The 22,364-nt window shown below is 48.1% G+C and overlaps 1 protein-coding gene across 2 annotated transcripts in view; it reads left to right on the top strand.

Annotated features, from left to right (window-relative positions):
• Positions 1 to 22,364, top strand: part of DOT1L (DOT1 like histone lysine methyltransferase) — a 293,403-nt gene that overhangs the window by 53,061 nt on the left and 217,978 nt on the right. For both annotated transcript variants that reach the window (XM_086947182.1, XM_086947181.1), the window contains exons 2-3: positions 17 to 60; positions 5,262 to 5,336. In XM_086947182.1, the coding sequence (XP_086803308.1) occupies positions 17 to 60; positions 5,262 to 5,336 (119 nt within the window). The remainder of the gene's footprint in view (positions 1 to 16; positions 61 to 5,261; positions 5,337 to 22,364) is intronic.

Raw genomic sequence — 22,364 nt, forward strand, 5'->3', positions numbered from 1 at the left:
CTCTCTCAATTTCTAGGATAAACATCATGATGCTGCTAACGAAATCATTGAAACTATTCGGTGAGTGCATATTTCTCTGTGCTGTGCTCCCAGACAGAAACTGTGTCCACTTTTTTGCCATTTGTGTTAAAAAAAAAATCTGTAGTTGCTGTTGTGACAGAAATCGAACTGCTGTGTCAGACTTCAAAGTGTTGCACAACAAACAATATCTTCGTTATTGAGTGTTAGCAGCCTGTCAATCTTTTTGGTACTCAATGGATTGTTAACACATACCTGTTGGCTTTAGAGGAGAGTAGAATAGGTCCTTTAAACACATTTGTTTGAGAGATGTCTCTCCTGGGCTGACTAAGGGCTCTTCAAAGTGACTGTGGCTTAAAATAATTGAAGTGGGGGTTTTCCAAAACTTATCCATGCCACAGCTTTGCTCGTGCCTCTATTGTTACTAAAGTTCCTTGTTGAATGGATTTGTGGAAGGCTGCGTGTTGGGTTCATATGGATATCGTATTACATGTTAAATTCAATATATTTCTCTGTCTGAGTTTATCAAAATTGTGACCTGATCACATCGGCTAGATAAGTTCCTTTGGCCCATGTTCGAACTGAGTTTAATACTGTGATCCCTTCCTTATCAAAATGGGACTGTTAATATTGTTGCGCCCGAATTGAGATTACAAGTTGTGCGTGTATGTCATGGAGAACTGACACTATTTTAATTTGCACTTTTTGTACCAGGTAAAATCTGATGTAAATTTGCAGTGGACTGAGTTTTGTAGCTTTAGAACAGGGCAACATTTGTGGTATTCTGAAGTTATTCTCTATTACGACCCATATAACATGGAACGGAGACACAATACTCCACTAGGATAAAACCAAAACTGGGAGGTTTGTTTCCCTGAGCAGTACTACCATATGGAATTCCCTAAAGCTCACACACTCTACACCTCCTCTCAAGCTTTCTCATATCCTTCTGCTCAAGGACCACCCTTTGCTGGAGAGTCTGTTTACCCTGTTACAATTCATCAAAGATATTGGATTATACACACCTTCTCGTGTCTTCACCTCAGAAGTGTACACTTTATTAATTTTTTTACGTGTATATTGTTGTTCGATTCCTGGTAAAGATTTCCTGTATTGCAGCACGTGTTCACATGTTTACAATGCTTTCATCTCATCTCCTCCAATGGATTGCACTTCGTTGCAACTCCAAAGTCAAGAACTCCCAAGGTAAATTCACGCCAACATGGAAAACCAATTGAAAGCTGTAGTGTTAACCGGGACTGGAAGAGTCTGCTTTAGATCTCATTTAGTTTCCCTTGTGGCAGTACAGCTATGTTTAAGTTTTTTGTCAAAGAGCGGGGTAATAGAGTGGCTGATCTGGTGCAGAAGGGATTATCCAAATGGTTTACATACCATGAAGCCGTCCACCTGGAAATAGGATTTTCAAGAAGAAGAGTTTGATTAAAGCATGCAGCGAAGACCATAAGTGCACTCTGAATTCATGCTGCACAAAAGACTGCATTTGCATGAGTCTGCAACTGCAATAAAGGACCTTCTGACATCAAACGGGATGCCACCCAGTTCTCACATTTCATTGTGAAGTGCAAGAATTAAAATTTTTCATTTGAAATGTGGCATTGTTCAACCTACACCTAAACTTCACCTTCATTCAGTAATAATAAGATTGCTTCTTTTCAAACGCGGACCACGAAAATGGAAAAACAAAATCTTTGTTGTGCCATCTTTGTTCAAATCTGTACATCACCAAAATATTGATTGCAAAGTGCCATAGGCAAAAATATTGAGGCCAATGTATCGAGAACCAAAATATTGGGAATCTAAGTGTGTGTATGTATATATAATACGTAAATACAGACTTACTAGATTTCACATATACTTAACTTGAAGGTACATATATTTTTAAGGTATGCAGCTGCAGAGTTGGGATCAGTAATTTTATACTTACTTATTATATCCAAGTACCTTCTAGATCTTTTAGTCACTGATTTTTGGTCCTCAGTGTTTCAGGTCTACTGTATTTGTCTAGTAGACATTCTGACCTATCACAGTATTAGTCGGAAGTTACAGGATGATTCCAATCTTGCCCTGCTTTTTCTGCTCCGGTGATTACCGTCTCAGGCATGCAGATGGCTAGTTTCAATGCTTTGTAGCGAACCTGTGCTTTAAAAGCTCTGTGCAGTGCAGTCCAAACTAAGGCGCGATACAGGAACTGCAGATCAAGAATGTACTTACTGTTCATCACTTCCCCATTCGAAAGAACTCTCATTGGAGTACCAGCTAAGGCTCAGAAGAGGAACCGCAGGTCCAGACTGTCCCTCTCTTCATCACCCCCCTATTCAGAAGAATGCTCATTGATAGCTGCTGTTTTTCCTTTCAGACATGCAAGCTCTGAAAGACCCTTGACAGAAGTAATCACCACTCACATAGATAAAAAAAAAGAAAGCTAATGTGGACTGGGCTGTCCCCACAGCATGATTTGTGTGAGACACAGCATGCATCAATTTTTAGATGTGAACTAGGAACTTGTCTCACTCTTTCATGCAATAATGCGATTTGGTGTGCTTTTAGTGACATGATTGGAGCACACCGAACAGCCTCATGCAAGCAACTAAATCCTATTACTTGCAGACCCAAAACTCTACCAACAGTCGTCCAATCGTGCGTAACAAAAAACGACTGGACGATTCTGAACTTTTTTGGGTGACTCCTCTGAGGTATGAAAACACTCGCCAAATGCTCTTAGTAATAGTAATAATTTGGTTTAATTTCTGATCATAGCTCTGTTCTCTTGACCAGTGGTGAGCTAATGCACTTTTAGAGAACAGAATTCGAGAATGCAGTACTTTGATTTATTCTGAGTGCAGAGTGTTAAAATAACCTTCTTGTAAAACCACACCGGCTGATTGCGAGCACAGTCAGCCGCACGTACTGGTGACCCATTTCTTTTGCCATCTGCTGCTCGTGTGATTATGTCGGGGGATGCACAGATGTATATCAGTTTGCTATTGTTGATGGGATGATTCATGCACAAACAGCAGTGTTAAATGACTGTCTCATGGCAAACCTGAAATGAATTGATCTCTTCTTGGGCACATCTTCTCCCGCAGTCTGTCTACCGCTTTGTATGTGCTGTTATAAGGCCATCTCTGCCTGTACAAAACAGGAAGAGTGTTTGGATTGTGGTGCCTTAAATGATCTCCTTCCCTTTGGTACATGTGAACTGGGTGTGAGCTTGGACTCGGTCATGTATTTAGTGATGCTCTGGGATTGAGGAAGGAGAGGTGGGGTTGGCTTGTGTGTTACATCACCTACGTGAGCATCGCTTGATGTACCCCCAACGTGAATCGTTGGTGTTAGATACTGGGTTTAGTTTTGATCTCGCTGCCCAACTGCGGAGTTAAAAAATTATAATTTAGACAGCACCGGTTTTCTAGCTTCTGTTTGTCGGATTTTAAGCGGCAAGACTGAATCGCACCCTGTTTCCAGTGTTGTGCTATCTTCATACAGGTGCTCCATCTACTCATGCATGCAACTGTGTATTCAGCTCTTTCACCCAGTGGATGACCGCTCTTTCCCTCGTCCCCTACAATTACTGGTCCCCATCGCATGTTTCTGAAGTGCACGCTGGCCTTGGTTCTGAAGTGCTGTATGAATCAAATAAGTGAACGAATTGTTCCCTCAAGATGGGAGGCGCTGACCTCCTGTTAGTACTTATTTTTTTCTGCTCAATGACTACAAGATGGGTAATGTCAAAGATCACCGATTTCACTGAGCAGCACTGCAGCATTAACGCTCTACTCACTTATGCTTGGCAGCTCGTGCTTATTCATTATGATCGAGTTATTATTTGGTAGCTTTTATTGAAGTTATGTTCTTGAGTATCTATAGTGCTTTTTAAAAATAAAAATAAACTTTTCTCTAGTAGTTTCCAAATCCCAAAAGGTTATGTTCAGGTTTTGTTTGTGTCCACTGGGGTTGTCAATCAATCAGCATTTGTATATCACTGCACTGTCGCCCCTAGGGGTATCTGAGCGCTGTGGGTGCCATGTCTTTGGGGAGGGGGGATGCTGTTCGGAGGCTGAGGGGTGGGTCATTCGGATTTGGGGTGGGTGTGCGACGACTAGAGGAGGAGGAGCCTGGGTAGATGGAAGTTGAGTCGATGATTGATATAAGACGGTCCTTGATTGTGTACAACTTTGTAGGTGTGCAAAAGGATCTTGAACTGGCATCTCTTCTGGATAGGGAGTCAGTAGAGATTTACGAGGTGGGGAGTGATGTGGGTCCAGTTAGGGAGGTTCAGGATGAATCGGGCTGCAGTGTTCTGTATGGTCTGAAGTCTTCTGAGGAGCTGGGGGTAAATTCCGGCATAGAAAGCGTTCCCGAGTCAAGGCGGCTGGTGACAAGGACCTACGTGATGGTCTTTTTGGTATTTTTATAGATCCATCTTAAGATTCTGCATGGCATGCGAAAAGTGTGGAAGCAGGAGGAGGCTACTACTATGACTTGTCGTTTGATGGTCAGTTGGCCGTCGCAGAAGATGCCTTGGTTGCGTGCGTGGTTTGTTGGTCTGAGTTCTGCTGGGCAATAGCTGTAGTCCCATGCAGAGGTGTCCTTCCCCAAAGATCAGTACTTCTGTTTTGTAGGAGTTGGGTTTGAGGCAGTTGTCTCATCTCTATGTTGGTCATGGCGTTGCAGAAGTTGGTTTTGGCGTTGGAGGGGTCCTCGGTGGGTGAGAGGAATAGTTGAGTGTCTTCTCTGTAGAAGATAATGTAGAGTCTGTGGGATCTGACCACGTCACGCAGAAGTTGAACAGGGTGGGGCTGAGGGATGATCCTTGGGGTACACCACATATGATGCCGTGGGGTGCAGAGGTGAAGGGAGGCAGTCTGATGCTATGTGTGCGTCCTGTAAGGAAAGAAGCGACCCACTTGAGTGGGTTTGCTGTATGCGATATGGTGAAGTCCCTGTCGACGAGGTTGTCACTGCAGCTTCTGATCCTACCAGCGCTCTGTGTGATAATCGCAACCAGAAATCTCACACTTCATAACATCCATCCATAAAGTGCAGTACACTTCGTTTCAGAGCTTAAAGATGGTCACTGCATATAAATGTATGATTGGATAATTAGATGGGTCTTAATGAAACGTTGTCTTGATAGTTGCTTTCAGCTGTAAGATTGATCAGTGCTGGTATTGGTTTGTAGAATAGGACAACCAAGGCTAACTGTTCCTTGTGCTCCACAGATGGGTGTGCGAAGAAATTCCAGATCTCAAACTGGCGATGGAAAACTACGTGCTGATCGACTATGACACAAAATGGTAAGAAAGGCTGCTGATGGTGCCTGCAATGCTTACTCCCTTCTCCCTGCGCGCGTGGGTCGCCGCTCCTGGAAAGGCTTCTTCTGTAATTGGTTATTTTTAGATGTGTTGCAACGTGAGCTGGAGTTTCCTTTGCGCTGTCTTTAGCTCTCACAAAGGTATTTTGGTCATGAGCGGAAAAGCTGGCAGAGGCTGCCTGAGGAACTACATGATTGCGTACCTCTCCCAGCAGAGCGGTTGGCCACGGATTGATTTTATTATTCACACCAGAGCAATGTGTGAAATCTGCAGTACTGGCCTGAAGCCAGCATTGGAGTGTGTCACTACTGCAAGGTCTGCAGCTTCATGCTTCACACCAGAGCAATGCATGGAATCTGCAGTACTGGGCTGTAGCCGGCATTGGAGTGTGTCACTACTGCAAGGTCTGCAGCTTCATTCTTCACACCAGAGCAATGTGTGAAATCTGCAGTACTGGCCTGAAGCCAGCATTGGAGTGTCACTACTGCAAGGTCTGCAGCTTCATGCTTCACACCAGAGAAATGCATGGAATCTGCAGTACTGGGCTGAAGCCAGCATTGGAGTGTGTCACTACTGCAAGGTCTGCAGCTTCATTATCCAGTATTTGGGGTGTCTCTCATAGATTCACATGCCTGAATCATTCCCCGTCGTCGAGACGGGAGCCTCCGGTACATAAAAAAGTAATGTCATATAGACATACATAGAGAAAATAGGCCTACGGGCCTCCCCTTAGTAGCCTTTCTTTGTCCTTATGTAAAAAGGACCAAACTCTCACAGTCAGCCAATCAGCTCCGACCTTCCTGGGAGGAGCCTCAGTCCCTCAGATTTTCTACCGCACGTTGTGCTAGGGAGTCTCCAGCCTGAGCTCTCCTCAGGATTCCTTCAAAATCATCTAACTTTCTTTGAAAGTGATTCTTCAATCTCAACTCTTCAAGGATTACTTCACTACACTTTTTTTGCAGTAAGTGTTTTCTTTCCACTGCTTTCTTCCATGTCTGAATCACAGAAGAAAGCCCTTTTCAGGGCCTGCTCTTCATGTGGGAAGAAAAGGATCCATGTGGATGATAAGCATGACCTGTGCTTATATTGCCTTTACCCGGACCACGTCTCGGACAAATGCAGAATATGTAGGTCTTTCCCTAAAAAGACCGTGAGGGACAGGGAAGGTCGCCTTCTCATCTGGCTCGACAGGCTTAAGGACAGAGACACTCTGGAATCATCTGAGGGCAGTGTTTCCAAGTCCTCAGAAGTCTCTAAAAAGAGGCCTAGGGTAACTTCCCCTGGCCCCTCAGACACTCCTCCTAAGAAGGCACACAAGAAGTCTTCAGAGGCAAGATCTACGACATCTTCAGTGTCTGTTCAGGACGATCAAACCTTTAAAAAGCCTGCTCCGTCATCTACCAGACATGCCCAGAGGACTACCTCAGTCACAACCACTGTGTCGACGACATCAGCGTCGTCGCCTTCAGCGTCGACGACGACGACTACATCCTCGTCATCAGGTAGACCTGTTTCCTCTGTCATACTACTGAAATCGTCGACGACGAAGACCTTGTCGACGACAAGGACTACACCGACGACGTCGTCGTTGACGAGCCCATCGTCGTCGAAGACGTTGCTACAGAACCCACCGTCGACGATGAAGACGTCGACGAGGGAGTCGAAGACGTCGACGGAGTTGACGACGAAGACGTCGACGAGGGAGTCGACGACGAAGACGTCGACGGAGTTGACGACGAAGACGTCGACGAGGGAGTTGACGACGAAGACGTCGACGAGGGAGTTGACGACGAAGACGTCGACGAGGGAGTTGACGACGAAGACGTCGACGTCGACGAAGGAGTCGACGAGGGAGTCGAAGTCGACGAGGGAGTCGACGTCTACGAAGGAGTCGACGACGAAGACGCCGACTACGAAGACACCGTCGACGACGGGCTCGCCGTCGACGAGTGCACCGACGACGACAACATCGACGTCGAAGTCGTCGTCGACAACCAAGGTACCGTCGACCACCCCACCGTCAACGAAAGACTCGTCGTCGACGACGACGAAGACACCGTCGCCGAAAGACTCGTCGTCGAAGATGGCACTGTCTGAGCCATGGAAAAAATCCAGACTTGTGGAAGTGTCGGCCCTCACGCTACCGCCGTCGACGACACCCTCGACGACGACAGGATCAAATGCTACGTCTGGCAAGTCTACCAGACTGCAAATTACCCCGGAAACAACGTCTCCGAGCAAAGTGGAAATGCAGCCACCTCAGGAAATCTTCCAAAGTGAAGAATCTGAAGAGGATGACCACCTGGGTCCAGCTACTTCTATCTCGGACCTTAATGTCAAATGCCAAAGCACTGATGAGGAACAGGAGGAGTTCACTTATCAGGAACACTCCGTCCACACTAGTGTCCGCACGGAGGTCACCCCCATGATATGCCTACCGGCGACTCTTGTCAATGACCTGCGGTTCCTTGTACAAGATTACAAGCAACGCTTCCCGGATGCGGACAGTGGGAATCAGACACCTATGGTACATACACCAGCGTCCGCCCCAAAACAGTCTCAACCTCTCCCTCAAACCCACCGTGACAAGGTCCAACCTCAGGTGGTGGACTCCTCAGACGAAGATGAGGATGAGGAGGAATTGGAAGAAGGAGAGGTCCAGGAGGTCCACTCGGACCAGGATGAGGAAGATGAGTATGTGGCGTCATCCCCAGCTTCACCACAACCACGCCAGTCGGACTCACCGCCTGTGGACATTGGCGGCTTCCACAAACTTGTGGAAAGGGCAGCGAAGAGATTCCATATGGTCGTGGAATCAACTGAAACGGAATGCTTCTTGCACGATTTCAAAGAGCAGACGCAAAAGTCGACTAAGTCTATTCCAATTATAGAGTTCTTGTGGGAGCAAGGCAAAAAATTGATGCTGACACCCGCTTCTGTACCCGCGGTTGTTCCACGCCTGGACAAGAAATACAAAGCCCCACTTGCAGCGGCGGCTTGCCTCAATGGACACCCCAAACCTGATTCGGTGGTTACGCAGGCGGCCCAGAAGAACTCCCGCAACCCTTCCTCCCCGCTGTCCGCTCCTCCGGACAAAGAAGGCAGGAAGCTTGACACGATCGGAAAAAGGTTCACGACAACATCGGCCATGACCATCAAGGTGGCCAACTCCATTGCTTTGTTGGGACGTTACAATCGCCAACTCTGGGAGGACATAGCCCCTTACGTAAAGGAACTGCCTGACACAGTCCAGGGTGAAGTCAAGGCTCTCCTTGTGGAAGGTCAAACTTCAGCTGCGGAAATAATTGACTGTGCTATTGATGCAGCCATGACTGGCTTCCGTCAGCTTGCTGGAGCTGCTGTTCTGCGCCGTCAAGGGTGGCTGAAAGCGACGTCGTTCCGCCAGGAGGTGCAATCGAAGGTGCTTGACATGCCCTTCGACGGCCAGCATCTTTTTGGGGACAAGATCGACGAGGCACTGCAGACCATAAAGAAGGACACCGATACTGCCAGGGCACTGGGCACTTTGCAGTCGCGAAACCAGTCCTTTCAAGGCAACCGATCCAGGGGTCAGTCCTCTTATCGGGGTTCCTATCAGAACAGGTCCTCCTATTCCTACAATAACAAAAATCAATACCAGCACAAGCAACAACAAGGTCGTCAATCTTCATACGGAAGATCCAACTCCAGAGGCAAAAATCCCAAGAGGGGCACTGGCGGCCGCCAGTGACCGATTACTCCAGCCAGTCCTACCACCCTCTCCATCCTTTCAAATTGGAGGGAAATTGACCCATTTCCTCACCAATTGGCAACACATCACCACGGACCGGTGGGTTCTCCAGATGATACGATTCGGCCATTCTCTCGAATTCACCAACATCCCTCCCAATACACCTCCCCAAAGACGGGCGCACAAACACCTACGCCTGCTTCTCCAGGAACTTTCTGTCATGCTACAAAAAGGAGCAATCGAACGAGTTACAGCATCCTTAAAGGGGAAGGGGTTTTATTCCCACTTCTTTCTTGTACGACAGAAGGAGAACAAGTGGAGGCCCATTCTAGACCTCCGGGCGCTCAACGCTTTCCTGCGGAGCCAATCGTTCAGGATGGTGACGATCCAAGAAATCCTGGGCACTCTGGAAAAAGGAGATTTCATGACATCCTTGGATCTCCAGGATGCCTACTACCACATCCCCATCCTCAAGCGTCACAGAAAATTCTTGAGGTTCGAGGTTGCAGGCCGACATTATCAGTTCAAAGTCCTGCCGTTCAGCCTCAAATCCGCGCCGCGGATTTTCACAAAGTGCCTTGCACCGGTGGCGGCCTTTCTGCGTCAGCTGGGTCACCAAGTCTTCCCTTACCTAGACGACTGGCTGGTGAAAGCACCCTCACCCGAAGGCACGTCCGAATCCTCCAGCGCCTGCACCAATCTTTTTCAGAGGCTGGGATTGACCCTCAATCTCAAAGTCCTGCATTATCCCTACGACAAAAATTACCTTCCTCGGGGCTACCTTGGACACGGAGTGCGCAAGAGCCTTCCCCTCGAAGGAAAGGACGGACAAGATATTGTCTCTAGCCACGGCTGTGGCAACAAAGACACACCTCAAAGTCCGGACTTACACATCCCTCCTGGGAATGATGTCTTCCTGTATACTCCTCATCCCTCACCGCAGACTCAGGATGCGCCCGTTGCAGGAAGCTCTCACGAGCCAATGGACTCAAAGTACTGGCTCTTTCGAAGACATTGTACGGATAACACCAAAAATATCCAGGGGTCTAGAATGGTGGAGGCGTCGCAAAAATCTAACCATAGGATTGCCGTTTCTCCTTCCGGCGACACCTCTGGTGATCACCACAGACGCCTCCCTGGAAGGATGGGGCGCTGTTCTCCAGGACCTTCGGATCAGCGGCAAGTGGGACCCTCAGGAAAAGCTGCTCCATATAAACCTCTTGGAGCTGAGGGCTGTATATCTTGCTCTACAGGCCTTCCTACCACGCATCCAGAACTCCCCGGTGCTCGTCAAAACAGACAACACCACGACGATGCACTATCTCAACAAACAGGGGGGAACGCGTTCGCTCTCTCTCTATCACGCGAATCGCAAAAAATCTGGAACTGGCTGGTGCTACACGGAATCCCGCTCAAAGCGGACTATGTACCCGGAAAAGACAATACCATCGCGGATGCTCTGAGCAGACAAAGATCCCTCTCCCACGAGTGGGAACTGAGCGACAACGCTCTGGCTCACATCTTCTCTCAATGGGGAGTCCCAAGAATCGACCTGTTTGCCACCAAGGAGAACGCCAAATGCCCAAACTACGCAAGCTGGCATCCCCAACAGGGGTCGCTGGGAAATGCTTTTTCCATCGGTTGGTTCAGCGTGTTTACGTACGCTTTTCCTCCGTTTCCGATGATACCGAGGCTCCTCAGGAAGATGAAGGCGGAGCCCTGTACCCTGATCCTGATTGCCCCGTTCTGGCCGAGACAACACTGGTTCTCGGATCTGCTTCGACTCTCCATCAGGTCACCGATTCGTCTGAGGCAGCACCCGAACCTCATAACAATGTCCAACGGACAGGTACAGCACCCGAACCTCCAATTGCTCAAGTTATCGGCCTGGCTCCTGAGCACAGAGAGTTCTGTGACCTAAATATCCCACAGGACTGCAGGGAGGTCCTGGCAAAAGCGAGAGCGGACAGTACAAACAAAACCTACTCTCTCAAGTGGAAAAGGTTCTGCATTTGGTGTTCAGACCAGGGCCTGCGACCACTCGCTGTCACCCCTGAGCAGATATTACCATACCTCCTACATTTGGCACAGTCAGGACTGGCACATGCATCCATTAAGGTTCACCTGGCAGCTATCTCTAGGTTCACCAGAACTTTCACAGGACCTTCTCTGTGGTCAAGTAGGCTAGTCAAGCAATTCCTGAAGGGGCTCTACAGATCCTTTCCGAGGCCTCGGAAAGTCCCTCCGACATGGCAACTGAATCTGGTACTCAACCAACTCATGAGACATCCGTTTGAACCCATTCATCGAGCATCTATCAAATACATCTCCTGGAAAACGGCGCTCTTGCTCGCTTTAACATCGGGCAGGAGAGTTAGCGAGCTACAAGCTTTGTCCATTCAGGAACCATATATGCAGTTCAGACAGGACAGGGTGGTACTGAGACCGAACCCTAAATTCATACCTAAGGTGCCTTCGGACTTTCATCTCAATGAACCAATTGTCCTTAGGTCCTTCTTTGCGAACCCTTCCACAGCAGCAGAAAGAGCACTGCATTCTTTGGATCTCAAGAGATGCCTAAAGTTCTACCTGGATAAAACTAAGGCTCTCAGGAAGTCTTCACAACTGTTCGTGGCATACAGCAGACCAAGAATGGGCCTGCCTCTTACGAAGCAAAGCATCTCGAGATGGATCTCCTCAGCGATTGCATTCTGCCACGACAAGGCCGGACGGCCTTGGACTGATCATGTTACTGCTCATTCCACCAGGGCGATGTCCACGTCAGCAGCACTGTTCGCTGGGGTGCCAATCTTGGACATATGCAGAGCGGCGACCTGGAAGTCACCGCACACTTTCTCCAGACACTACTGCCTGGATATCGAACTTCAGAAGGATGCGGCAGTGGGCCAGGCGGTGCTTCGCCATCTCTTTCAGTGAGGTGAGCCTTCCTACATCCCGCCATCCAGGTATGCACATTATTTGCTCTTGTGATGTTCCAATTATGCTGTCCCCATGTTATATGATAATATATGCATTGTCTAACATGTCTGCAGAGCGACTTTACATCACACATGTGCATATCTGATTGCTAGCTACTCTGATTCAGGCATGTGAATCTATGAAAGACACCCCAAATACTGGATAAGAAATGCGTTACTTACCTGTAACAGCAGTTATCCAGTATTGGTGTCTTTCATAGATTCACATGCAACCCTCCCGCCTCCCCTGGAAGGACTCACATCCCTCTCTGACAATATTACGCCAACCTAGCTGGGTGCGTAGGAAAATCTGAGGGACTGAGGCTCCTCCCAGGAAGGTTCTAGAGGGAGGTCGGAGCTGATTGGCTGACTGTGAGAGTTTGGTCCTTTTTACATAAGGACAAAGAAAGGCTACTAAGGGGAGGCCCTTAGGCCTATTTTCTCTGTGTATGTCTATATGACATTACTTTTTTATGTACCGGAGGCTCCCGTCTCGACGACGGGGAATGATTCAGGCATGTGAATCTATGAAAGACACCAATACTGGATAACTGCTGTTACAGGTAAGTAACGCATTTCTTCTTCACACCAGAGCAATGCATGGAATCTGCAGTACTGGGCTACAGCCCGCATTGGGGTGTGTCCCTACTGCAAGGTCTGCAGCTTCATTCTTCACACCAGAGCAATGCATGGAATCTGCAGTACTGGGCTGTAGCCGGCATTGGGGTGTGTCACTACTGCAAGGTCTGCAGCTTCATTCTTCACACCAGAGCAATGCATGGAATCTGCAGTACTGGGCTGTAGCCGGCATTGGGGTGTGTAACTACTGCAAGGTCTGCAGCTTCATGCTTCACACCAGAGCAATGCATGGAATCTGCAGTACTGGGCTGAAGCCAGCATTGGAGTGTGTCACTACTGCAAGGTCTGCAGCTTCATTCTTCACACCAGAGCAATGCATGGAATCTGCAGTACTGGGCTACAGCCCGCATTGGGGTGTGTAACTACTGCAAGGTCTGCAGCTTCATTCTTCACACCAGAGCAATGCATGGAATCTGCAGTACTGGGCTGAAGCCGGCATTGGGGATTGTAACTACGCAAGGTTTGCCGCTTCTGGAACGACAAAAGTTCTACCGCTCCTCTGAGGACAAGGGATGGTCCACCAGGCTTAAGCCAAAGGCAGGCCTTGGTTTGGATAGGCTTTTTGTCATACACAAAATTGATCAAATTTACAGTGGATGAAAATAAGTCTATGTAAAATTAAAAGGAACCAAAAGTGGTGTTGTGGGGTCAGGATGGTGTGTGTTTATAATGAGTAACATTTCAATAAAATGCTATATTGAATGGTGTTCAATGTAGTTCGAGGAGGGCTTTTTCCCTTCCAGTTTTTAGGAAGAACCCCACACTACATATCAGTTTTGTGTCGATCAATTGTATTGAAATACGTATTTCATGGATATCCTGAAAGTCTGCTCCACGTCTGGCCTATCCAGTCTCCCTTGATTCTTCCTTCTCTGTTGTGAAGATTCCCCGCTGCATACCATAATAGTGAACTGTTCGTTGACACTCAATGTCTTGGAGGTCCGTCACTCTCTAGCATAAACTAATATTTTGCCGGTTTTCTTAGTCTTTCATCTTTATTTCCACTTCCCTCAGTGGAATCTCATCCCAAAGTGCTTATGGAGGGCTTCACTGATAATCTAATGCCAGAGACTTGCAAACAATTCATCTCCCCTGCAGACAGGTTTTCTCGGTCTGTTGGCTAAAGATCTATTGTTTTCAGTGGCCTTTGTGCCATCTGATTGCATATTATTATTTCGTTTTTTTGTCTGTCTAATTTCTTGCTTCCTATTTGAGGCTTTCCTTCTCATGTTTGTCCCTCTTTTTGAGCATAGGCTTTTTCCCATCCTTTTGATTGGGTGACGTGTATCCTTCCACTGCTTACATTCGGGGAGCTAGTATTTTATTTTGCTTTAGATCACTCAATGGAACAATCATGTTTCTCCTGTGTGCGACTTTTCCCTTCATACGTCCGCCCAAAGGCCTCTTGGTGTTACACCATAGCCTTCCCTGCTTGGCTTCCTCCTTGCCTTTCTTCCCGCCTCATGGTGGCTGCTGCTTGCTTTTGCTAATGCTTGGTGCTTTTATCCTGTTTTGGCCTCGGCAAAGACAATAGTGGCGACCAACCAAGCTAAAAATATAGAAAACCATTAAAAGCATTGCTTTCTATACTTTCAAGGTTGCGTTACTGTTGTAATACTTACAATGTGTTTTATTTAGGCCTTATTAGATTATCATTTGCTGGAGCCCAAAGGTTGTGGCCATAGGTTTTGGGAAAAGCATTTTTTGTTTTTACTTGGTTGATTGGCTATTTAATTGGCGGGCATGTAGTTAATGAGGGCGAAAGCTTGGTGTATAATGCCACAGAGCCATGATGACCCATTACTGTCCTCCCTGGACTGTGTTGCATGCATGAAAGGATTTTCTTTAATGTGTTCTGTTGACTGTTTGGCCTGGTGTGCGCATTATCTGGTTGCACGTTTGCTGTTCTGTGCCCAGCTATACCCGGCAGTTAGAAATATCTGAACTGTGCAGGTGTATGTGTGCTATTTAATGTATGTTTTTTGTGTGGGTTTGTAAGTGGTTTGTGCTATTTTGAGTATAGTTGATACGCATCCCTAAGACACGTCAGGAACGGATGTGTTATCCAGTATTTGGGTGTCTTTCATAGATTCACATGCCTGAATCATTCCCCGTCGCCGAGACGGGGAATGATTCAGGCATGTGAATCTATGAAAGACACCAATACTGGATAACTGCTGTTACAGGTAAGTAACGCATTTCTTCTATATTACCTCTACTGTGTCATGTAGGATTTCTGCTGTGGTGGTGTTTTTAGTTGGGTGTGCAGTCGAACAGCACATGGATACTCAGCTATGTGCCATGTTCATGTTGAATTTCTTCACTGTGTTCTGTCTCGTATGTCCTGTTGTGTGTTGGTTTGGAGTTGAGTGCTGTTGTGGCATTATACCAGACTTTTAAGATGGTGTGTCTGTACTTTGTCTAATGCACATAAATTGTTTCTCCAGTATTGGGGTGTCTTTCATAGATTCACATGCTTGAATATTCCCCGTCGTCGGAGTGGGAGTCCCACGGTAAATAAAATAGCAATAAATACTAAATATATAATAATATATAATAAATATATATATACATAATAAGGAAAAACCCAAAAAATGCATACAAGAAGCATCTGGCACCTAACCAAAAAGTTCCACATAGGAATGCATGGGAATATAAAAGTTCCAATGCCGCCTATCCTTGTCATTATGTTAGTCCAAACTGTAGCCAATCAGGCGCTAGCAGCCCTCTAGAACCTTCTCCTCAGAGCTCAAGCCCTCAGATTTTCTACCGCACGTCGTGTGTAAGGGAGTCTCCCTGAGCTCTGCTCAGTTTTCTTCTCTTCAAGTGTTTCCAGTTTCTCCACAATGTCTTCAAGTAAGAAGTCTCTCTTCAGAGCTTGTTCCTCCTGTGGAAAGCTGAGATTATTTCATGACGACTGTGAGAAGGTGGCCTGATATGCAGTGCTCACTATTCTAGTGAACACTATGTATCAGTCCAGCAACCCTTATTGATGATTGGTTGTAAGTCAACCTTATAGACCAGCTATCCTAGTAGCGTGGATACGAGCAGTCTAAGGCTAAAGACTCGAGAGGGCGCGTTAAGCCAGCTGTTTACCACACATATACCCCTTGAATACCAAGTGAAAGGACACCACACAAGTGTTATGAAAATAAACCGTTATTTATTTAAAGGTCACAACAGCCCTGTACTCTTTATGAGGACAGGGTACTAAGCACAAACCAAAACTCTTATAAAAATACTTAAGTTAGCACAGTATATACAAATGCCCGAGGGGCACGGAAAACCATATACTCTGAAAGTGGAATGCGAAATTCCTAGCAGGTAAGTACAGTACTAATAGCTTTTGGAATCGCTAGGACTTGACTAGGGAATCGTTAGATTACGTCTAGGAGGCCTAGGGGACTCGGGTGCAGTGTGTGCACTCTCACGCGAGATGCGGGACAAAAGTCTATGGTAGCTAGGAAATAGAAAGTTAGTGTTTTCGGGTGAACCCGACCTGGTAGGGAGAAAACGAAAGTAGATTCTGACCCTTGGATAGTGAGGCTATGCTGGGGCACCGAAATGCCGAAGTTACCTAGCCCAGGGGCTGCAGCTGCATAGGTCTGAAAAGACGTCGGGAATCCTCGTAGACGGACCAGGAGCCGGAAGAAAAGATGCTGGCCGGTGACCAGTGAAGAAAGTTCAGTCGGATCCAAGCCTGGATCTTGAAGATAGATGACACCTGAAAGCAGAGGGGACCAAGTTCGAGACTACTAGCCAGTAGTCAGTGGGCACCAGGAGGGCACCGGATGGTAGTCACCTCGACTAGGTGAGTGGGTGACGCTTGACTCGAAGATCTCACGGACCAGGAGGCGTTGTCGGCGACCAGGATGGAGGATCGAGCTGTCCCACGAAGATAGAAGCTGTCGGCGTCGCTGGACCCAGGATTGGGCAACAAAGCCTTGGCAAATTCAAGCCCACGCGGTGGACCTAAAATGGCGTCTGGAGTGGACCAGGAGGGTCCGGGGTGCCTCTCTTGAAGAAGGAAGCAAAGGCCAGCCTGGAGCAACCAGACCAGCAGTCGTGAAGTCGTTGGGCGTCGTTCAGAGGGCCACAAGCCAGCCGGCTAGTAGCCAAACAACGCGGTGCACAGCAAACAGCAGAAGGGCCCCACGCAGATCGTGGAGATGCAGGGGGGCTGATCTTGGGTGCTGGAGCTGCGCAGGGTCGGGGCTTCTCGGACCCCAAAGCACTCACCAGTGGAGGACACGGTGGGCTTGCAGTAAAGATGTCGTGCAGTCTTGGCGATCGTCGGTCCCTTGAGGTCTCGTCGCACTCACGGTTCTCAGCTGGGCTGTAGAGGTGAGTAGAGGTCAGAGGTGCCAGGGAAGCCGGGTCTCGTCGAGCTGGGTCGTCGGATTCGTGATGAAGGACTTGCAGCAGACCGCAGTGTTCTTTAGGATGGTGCCTGCGGATGCAGGGTGACTACTCCTTAGCCACAAGGGAGAATCTTGAAGAAGAAATCGTGAAGTCCTTTCGAAGAAAGTGGTATCTTGATTCCAAAGATGATCTAATTTTAACAGGGGGCCCGCTCCCATCTTTATACTAAAAAAGGGGGCTGACCCGGTGACTAGGTCCTGCCTATGGGTGGGACTAGGTGGGGGGTGGTTACACCCCTCAGCCATGCCGGACTTCCCCAGGCCAGGGGCTGGTGTGCCCCTGGAACTGGTTCAGACCGGCCTATGCGTAGTGAGCACCGGGGTGCCACTCAGCAGTCACCTTCCTGTAAAGCCCTGCCTACCCAGGATACACAAAACCATGTCTGGGACGGTGCTAGCACCGCCCCTGACAGGAAACCCTTTGTCCAGGCTCCCCTCGCTGGAAGGACTCCCAGCTGCAGGGGGTCAGACTCGTGTCTGTGGTGGCAGCATCCATTTTGTGGAGCTGAGGCTTCAGTTAACTTTAACCGGGGTTCACAGTTACATACATGTCGTGTCCCCCTAGAAGGGTGGAATGCTAACCCCGTCGCCAGAATTGGCGAGGGGTTAGTATTCCAATTCGTATGACACCTTACTCGACATGTTTTGATAAAGCAATACCAAAGATAGCATTTAACCGCGAGGATTATAATGCACTTAAGAGTATATGGTATGCGATATCATGGAACAGCTATTAGGACTTGATTCCGCAAGCTGCAGACAGGCTCAGCTCATGCCAGAGCACCATCTCACACGATTCCAAGCACTCTGCCTTCAGGATTGTCAAGGCCTGCCATAGGAGTGACTGATAGGAATCTGTGTGTCCATTTTAGGGTTAGGTATAGGTATACTACACCTACAGCAAAGGGTGATTACACGACTTTGCCCCAGCTGTCATGCAGCCAGTTGTGTCAAATTTAGGAGGCCAGCCAGGGGTGGCACAATACGTGCTGCAGCCCCTGGCAGCCCTGGGTACACCCATGCCCTGAGTTACAGGGTCTGATAGGGTGGCCCAGTACCAATTGGAAATGTACCTAGGGTACATGGAATCCATTTTAAAGAGAGAGCAGTAGGCCTGGGGTCCTGATTGGCAGGGTCCCAGGTCGACTATGTCCAAAACCAGCTAAAACACAGGGCAAAAAGTTGGGGGCAACCATAGTCAGGATGTACCTTCCTACACAACCCCCCCCCAAACGAAAGGAGATAAGGCTATCCTTGTCCAGGTAAGCCTCTATTACCTAAGTGGCCATATAAGGAAGTACCAGCTCTGGCTTGGTTTCCCCCTGTGTCATGGTCCACTAGGCAACCCCTCACCCTAAGGGTATCTGAGGGTCTCCACCATAGGGAATCTCTGTCTCTGGTGTGTCTTGGGAAAGAAGAAGGCTGATGCTGGGATGGAGTGCTGAAGTGAGGCTCCTCTACCTTTGGGCTCAACTTCCTCCAATCACCATTCATCATGTGTGCCTTTCTTTCTTTAGCTGAGATGCACTGAGCTCTCAGGGTCAGCCTCTGGCTACCTAAAGCTGGAGGCTGAGTCCCTCTGTTTGGCTTACTGGAGGGACAGGTCAGGTCTGGGGTTTTTAGGCCCCATGTTTGGCTGTGCCCAACAGTGTCCAGCTGTGGGAGTTCCCTAACTACTTTTAAGGGGGATCCCTCAGGAGTCTGTTCTATTTTCACTTGGCTAGGTTTACCAGCTTCAGTGATCCTAATCTGCTGATTAGGGGGTTCTTTTGGACAGGGGGCCCTTTGGGGTCCACCACCGGCCTCCCTGGTCTCTTCAGCCCTGGGCTGACTGAGGCAGGGTAGAGAGGTGCAGGTTACCTGCTCCAGACTGGGTCCCACCTGGGAAGGGTCCACTGCCATCAGGGGCTCTGCCAGGCTAGGCCTGACTACCTCTGGGGCAGTTCCTTCAACAGGGGTAGAGTCAGTTCCCTGAGGAGGCTGGCTCTCACCTAGTGTCTGGGAGGGGGAAGACTCTTCTTCCTCCTCAATGCTCTCTGTTTGAGTGGAGTGATCCATTGTTTCAGGCTTCACAACCTCACTATCTGTCTGAGTAGAGGCTGAGACCATTTCAACCTTGCCAACCTTTTCAGGAGGGCACTCAGTTTGTGTTTGGGCTGTGACTGTCACAGCCCTCCTATCCTGTTCTGGGAAGTCTGTCTGAGCCTGGGCAGTGGCTACCACTGCCCTTCCAACCTTTTCAGGGAGGACTGGTGCTTGGACTGGGGCTGTAGCTATTACTGCCCCACTAACCGGTCTGGATAGGCCTATCATTCTGGAATGAGTTTCTTGTTCCACCTCAGCCCATGCTGAGAGTTCTAGGTCATTCCCCAGTAAGCAATCTACAGGTAGGTTATCTGTCACTGCCACTCTCATGGGTCCTGTGACATTACCCCAGCTGAGCTTGACTACTGCCATGGGATGCCTTCTCTTCATTCCATGAATGTCTGTCACCTGATAAGTAAAACCAGGGGTCAGTTGAGCAGAGGGGACCAGATGGTCACTCACCATGGTGAGGCTGGCCCCTGTGTCTCTGAATGCCTCAACTTTCTGACCATTCACTAAAACTTCTTGTCTATACTTGCCCAAAATGTGGGGTCCAGTAGTGAAGTTGGCAAACCCCATGCCAGTCTCACAGACAAGAGTGTGGTCAGGGAACCTGGCTAAGCCATAGTCCCCCTGTTGGCCCAGAGTAATGCCCACCACATTCTTGGGGGCACTCCCACCACCTGGGGGATTACCACTAGTGGTAACAGGAGGTTTAGGAGTATTACCTGGGGGTGTATTTCCCTTATTACCATTTTTAGGGCAACTGGCATCACTTTTGTAATGACCCACCTGTTTACAGGTATGGCAATAAGGTTTCTTCTGTTCTGAAGGAGTGTTCTGGGACCCACCACCCTTGTTGGAATTTTGGGGCCCTTGGGAAGTCTTCTCTGTGGATTTATCCCCACCCTTCTCTTGAGGCTTGGTTGATTCCTTTTTCTGGTCACCACCCTGGTTTTTAGGCCTAACCCTGGTTCTGACCCATTTGTCTGCCCTCTTACCCAATTCCTGTGGAGAGGTCAACTCAGAGTCTACCAGGTGCTGATGTAATAGCTGGTTCTGACAATTATTTAAGATTTGCTCCCTCATAATCAGATTATACAATCCTTTAAAATCAGTAACCTTACTACCCAGTAGCCAGCCTTCAAAAGCCTTAGTGGCACAATCAACAAAGTCAGTCCAATCTTGAGACTGAGTTTTCTGGGTGTCTCTGAACAGCATCCTGTATTGTTCAGTGGTTAAACCAAACCCATCAACCAGTACATTCTTCAAGACTTGGTAATTGTTAGCATCCTCCACCCTTGTGGTGAGGAGCTTATCTCTACCTTTACCATCAAAGGAGAGCCACAAGATAGCTGCCCACTGACTTTGGGGAACACCCTGCACAGTGCAGGCTCTCTCCAAAGCAGTAATCCATTTGTGGATGTCATCCCCTTCCCTAAAGGGGGGCACTATCTTATTCAGGTGCTTTTTATCAAAACTCCTTTCCCTATTGCTAGGTTTATTGCTGCCACCAGTGGGAACTAGCCCACATAATTCTTGCTCTCTAGCAAGGGCAAGTCTCTCTTTGGCCAGGGCAAGTTCTTCCCTTTCAATCCTCAGTTTGACTGCCCTTTCTTCAGCTTCATACACTCTCCTCTTAGGGGAAGACATTCCTCTGTGAGAAGAGTTGAGAGAGCCATTGGTTCGAAAGGATCTGCTAGAGCCTCTTGATAGAGACCTAACTCGTCCATTCCCAATGTTAAGCTGACCTGAGAGTGGGCCCAGGGGTCCCCCAGTACCAAGCTCATGTCTGCTTAAGTTGGACCTGCTTAGTCTGCTGACTTCTACCTGTCCCTTATCTGCCTCATCCCCTGATAACTCATCCTCATCCTCAGCAACATCTGCCTCAAGGAGGGGATGGATATCAAAGGGACCCTGTAAGGAGGGCAAACTTCCATCTGGATTAGAAGGGTCTGGGTTACCAGCCCTACTGGCATCATAAGCCTCTAAGAGACCAATCAGAAAGGAAGTGGTGGGGTTAGACCCCTGTTTTAGTTTCCTGAGAGTACACACTTGTCTCATCTCATGGAAGCTAAGAGCAGCATATTTAGAAGTGACCTGTGGAAGGTCCACTGACACAAGGGGATACTCAGAGTTTCCTCCTTTGTCTGACATGCTGATTCTAGTGTGGTGTAAGTGATGCACCTACCTACACTATGTGTTTACCTACTGATCCCTTGCTAAGAGTTGCAGCCAAGGTGTGCTAAGCCTTGAGGAGCTACAACAGCTGGTTCAGTAGAACTCAGAGTATTCTAAGCTTTAGTTATATGTACCTAACAGTCCTTTATGTGATCTTTCAACAAGATATTCTTAGGATACGTGTGGTAAAACAACAGCAAGCTCAAATCCCAACCGCTGCTCACCAATGTGAGAAGGTGGCCTGATATGCAGTGCTCACTATTCTAGTGAACACTATGTATCAGTCCAGCAACCCTTATTGATGATTGGTTGTAAGTCAACCTTATAGACCAGCTATCCTAGTAGCGTGGATACGAGCAGTCTAAGGCTAAAGACTCGAGAGGGCGCGTTAAGCCAGCTGTTTACCACACATATACCCCTTGAATACCAAGTGAAAGGACACCACACAAGTGTTATGAAAATAAACCGTTATTTATTTAAAGGTCACAACAGCCCTGTACTCTTTATGAGGACAGGGTACTAAGCACAAACCAAAACTCTTATAAAAATACTTAAGTTAGCACAGTATATACAAATGCCCGAGGGGCACGGAAAACCATATACTCTGAAAGTGGAATGCGAAATTCCTAGCAGGTAAGTACAGTACTAATAGCTTTTGGAATCGCTAGGACTTGACTAGGGAATCGTTAGATTACGTCTAGGAGGCCTAGGGGACTCGGGTGCAGTGTGTGCACTCTCACGCGAGATGCGGGACAAAAGTCTATGGTAGCTAGGAAATAGAAAGTTAGTGTTTTCGGGTGAACCCGACCTGGTAGGGAGAAAACGAAAGTAGATTCTGACCCTTGGATAGTGAGGCTATGCTGGGGCACCGAAATGCCGAAGTTACCTAGCCCAGGGGCTGCAGCTGCATAGGTCTGAAAAGACGTCGGGAATCCTCGTAGACGGACCAGGAGCCGGAAGAAAAGATGCTGGCCGG

Source organism: Lissotriton vulgaris, chromosome 12 (assembly GCF_964263255.1).
Source record: "Lissotriton vulgaris chromosome 12, aLisVul1.2, whole genome shotgun sequence".
NCBI lineage: Eukaryota > Metazoa > Chordata > Amphibia > Caudata > Salamandridae > Lissotriton > Lissotriton vulgaris.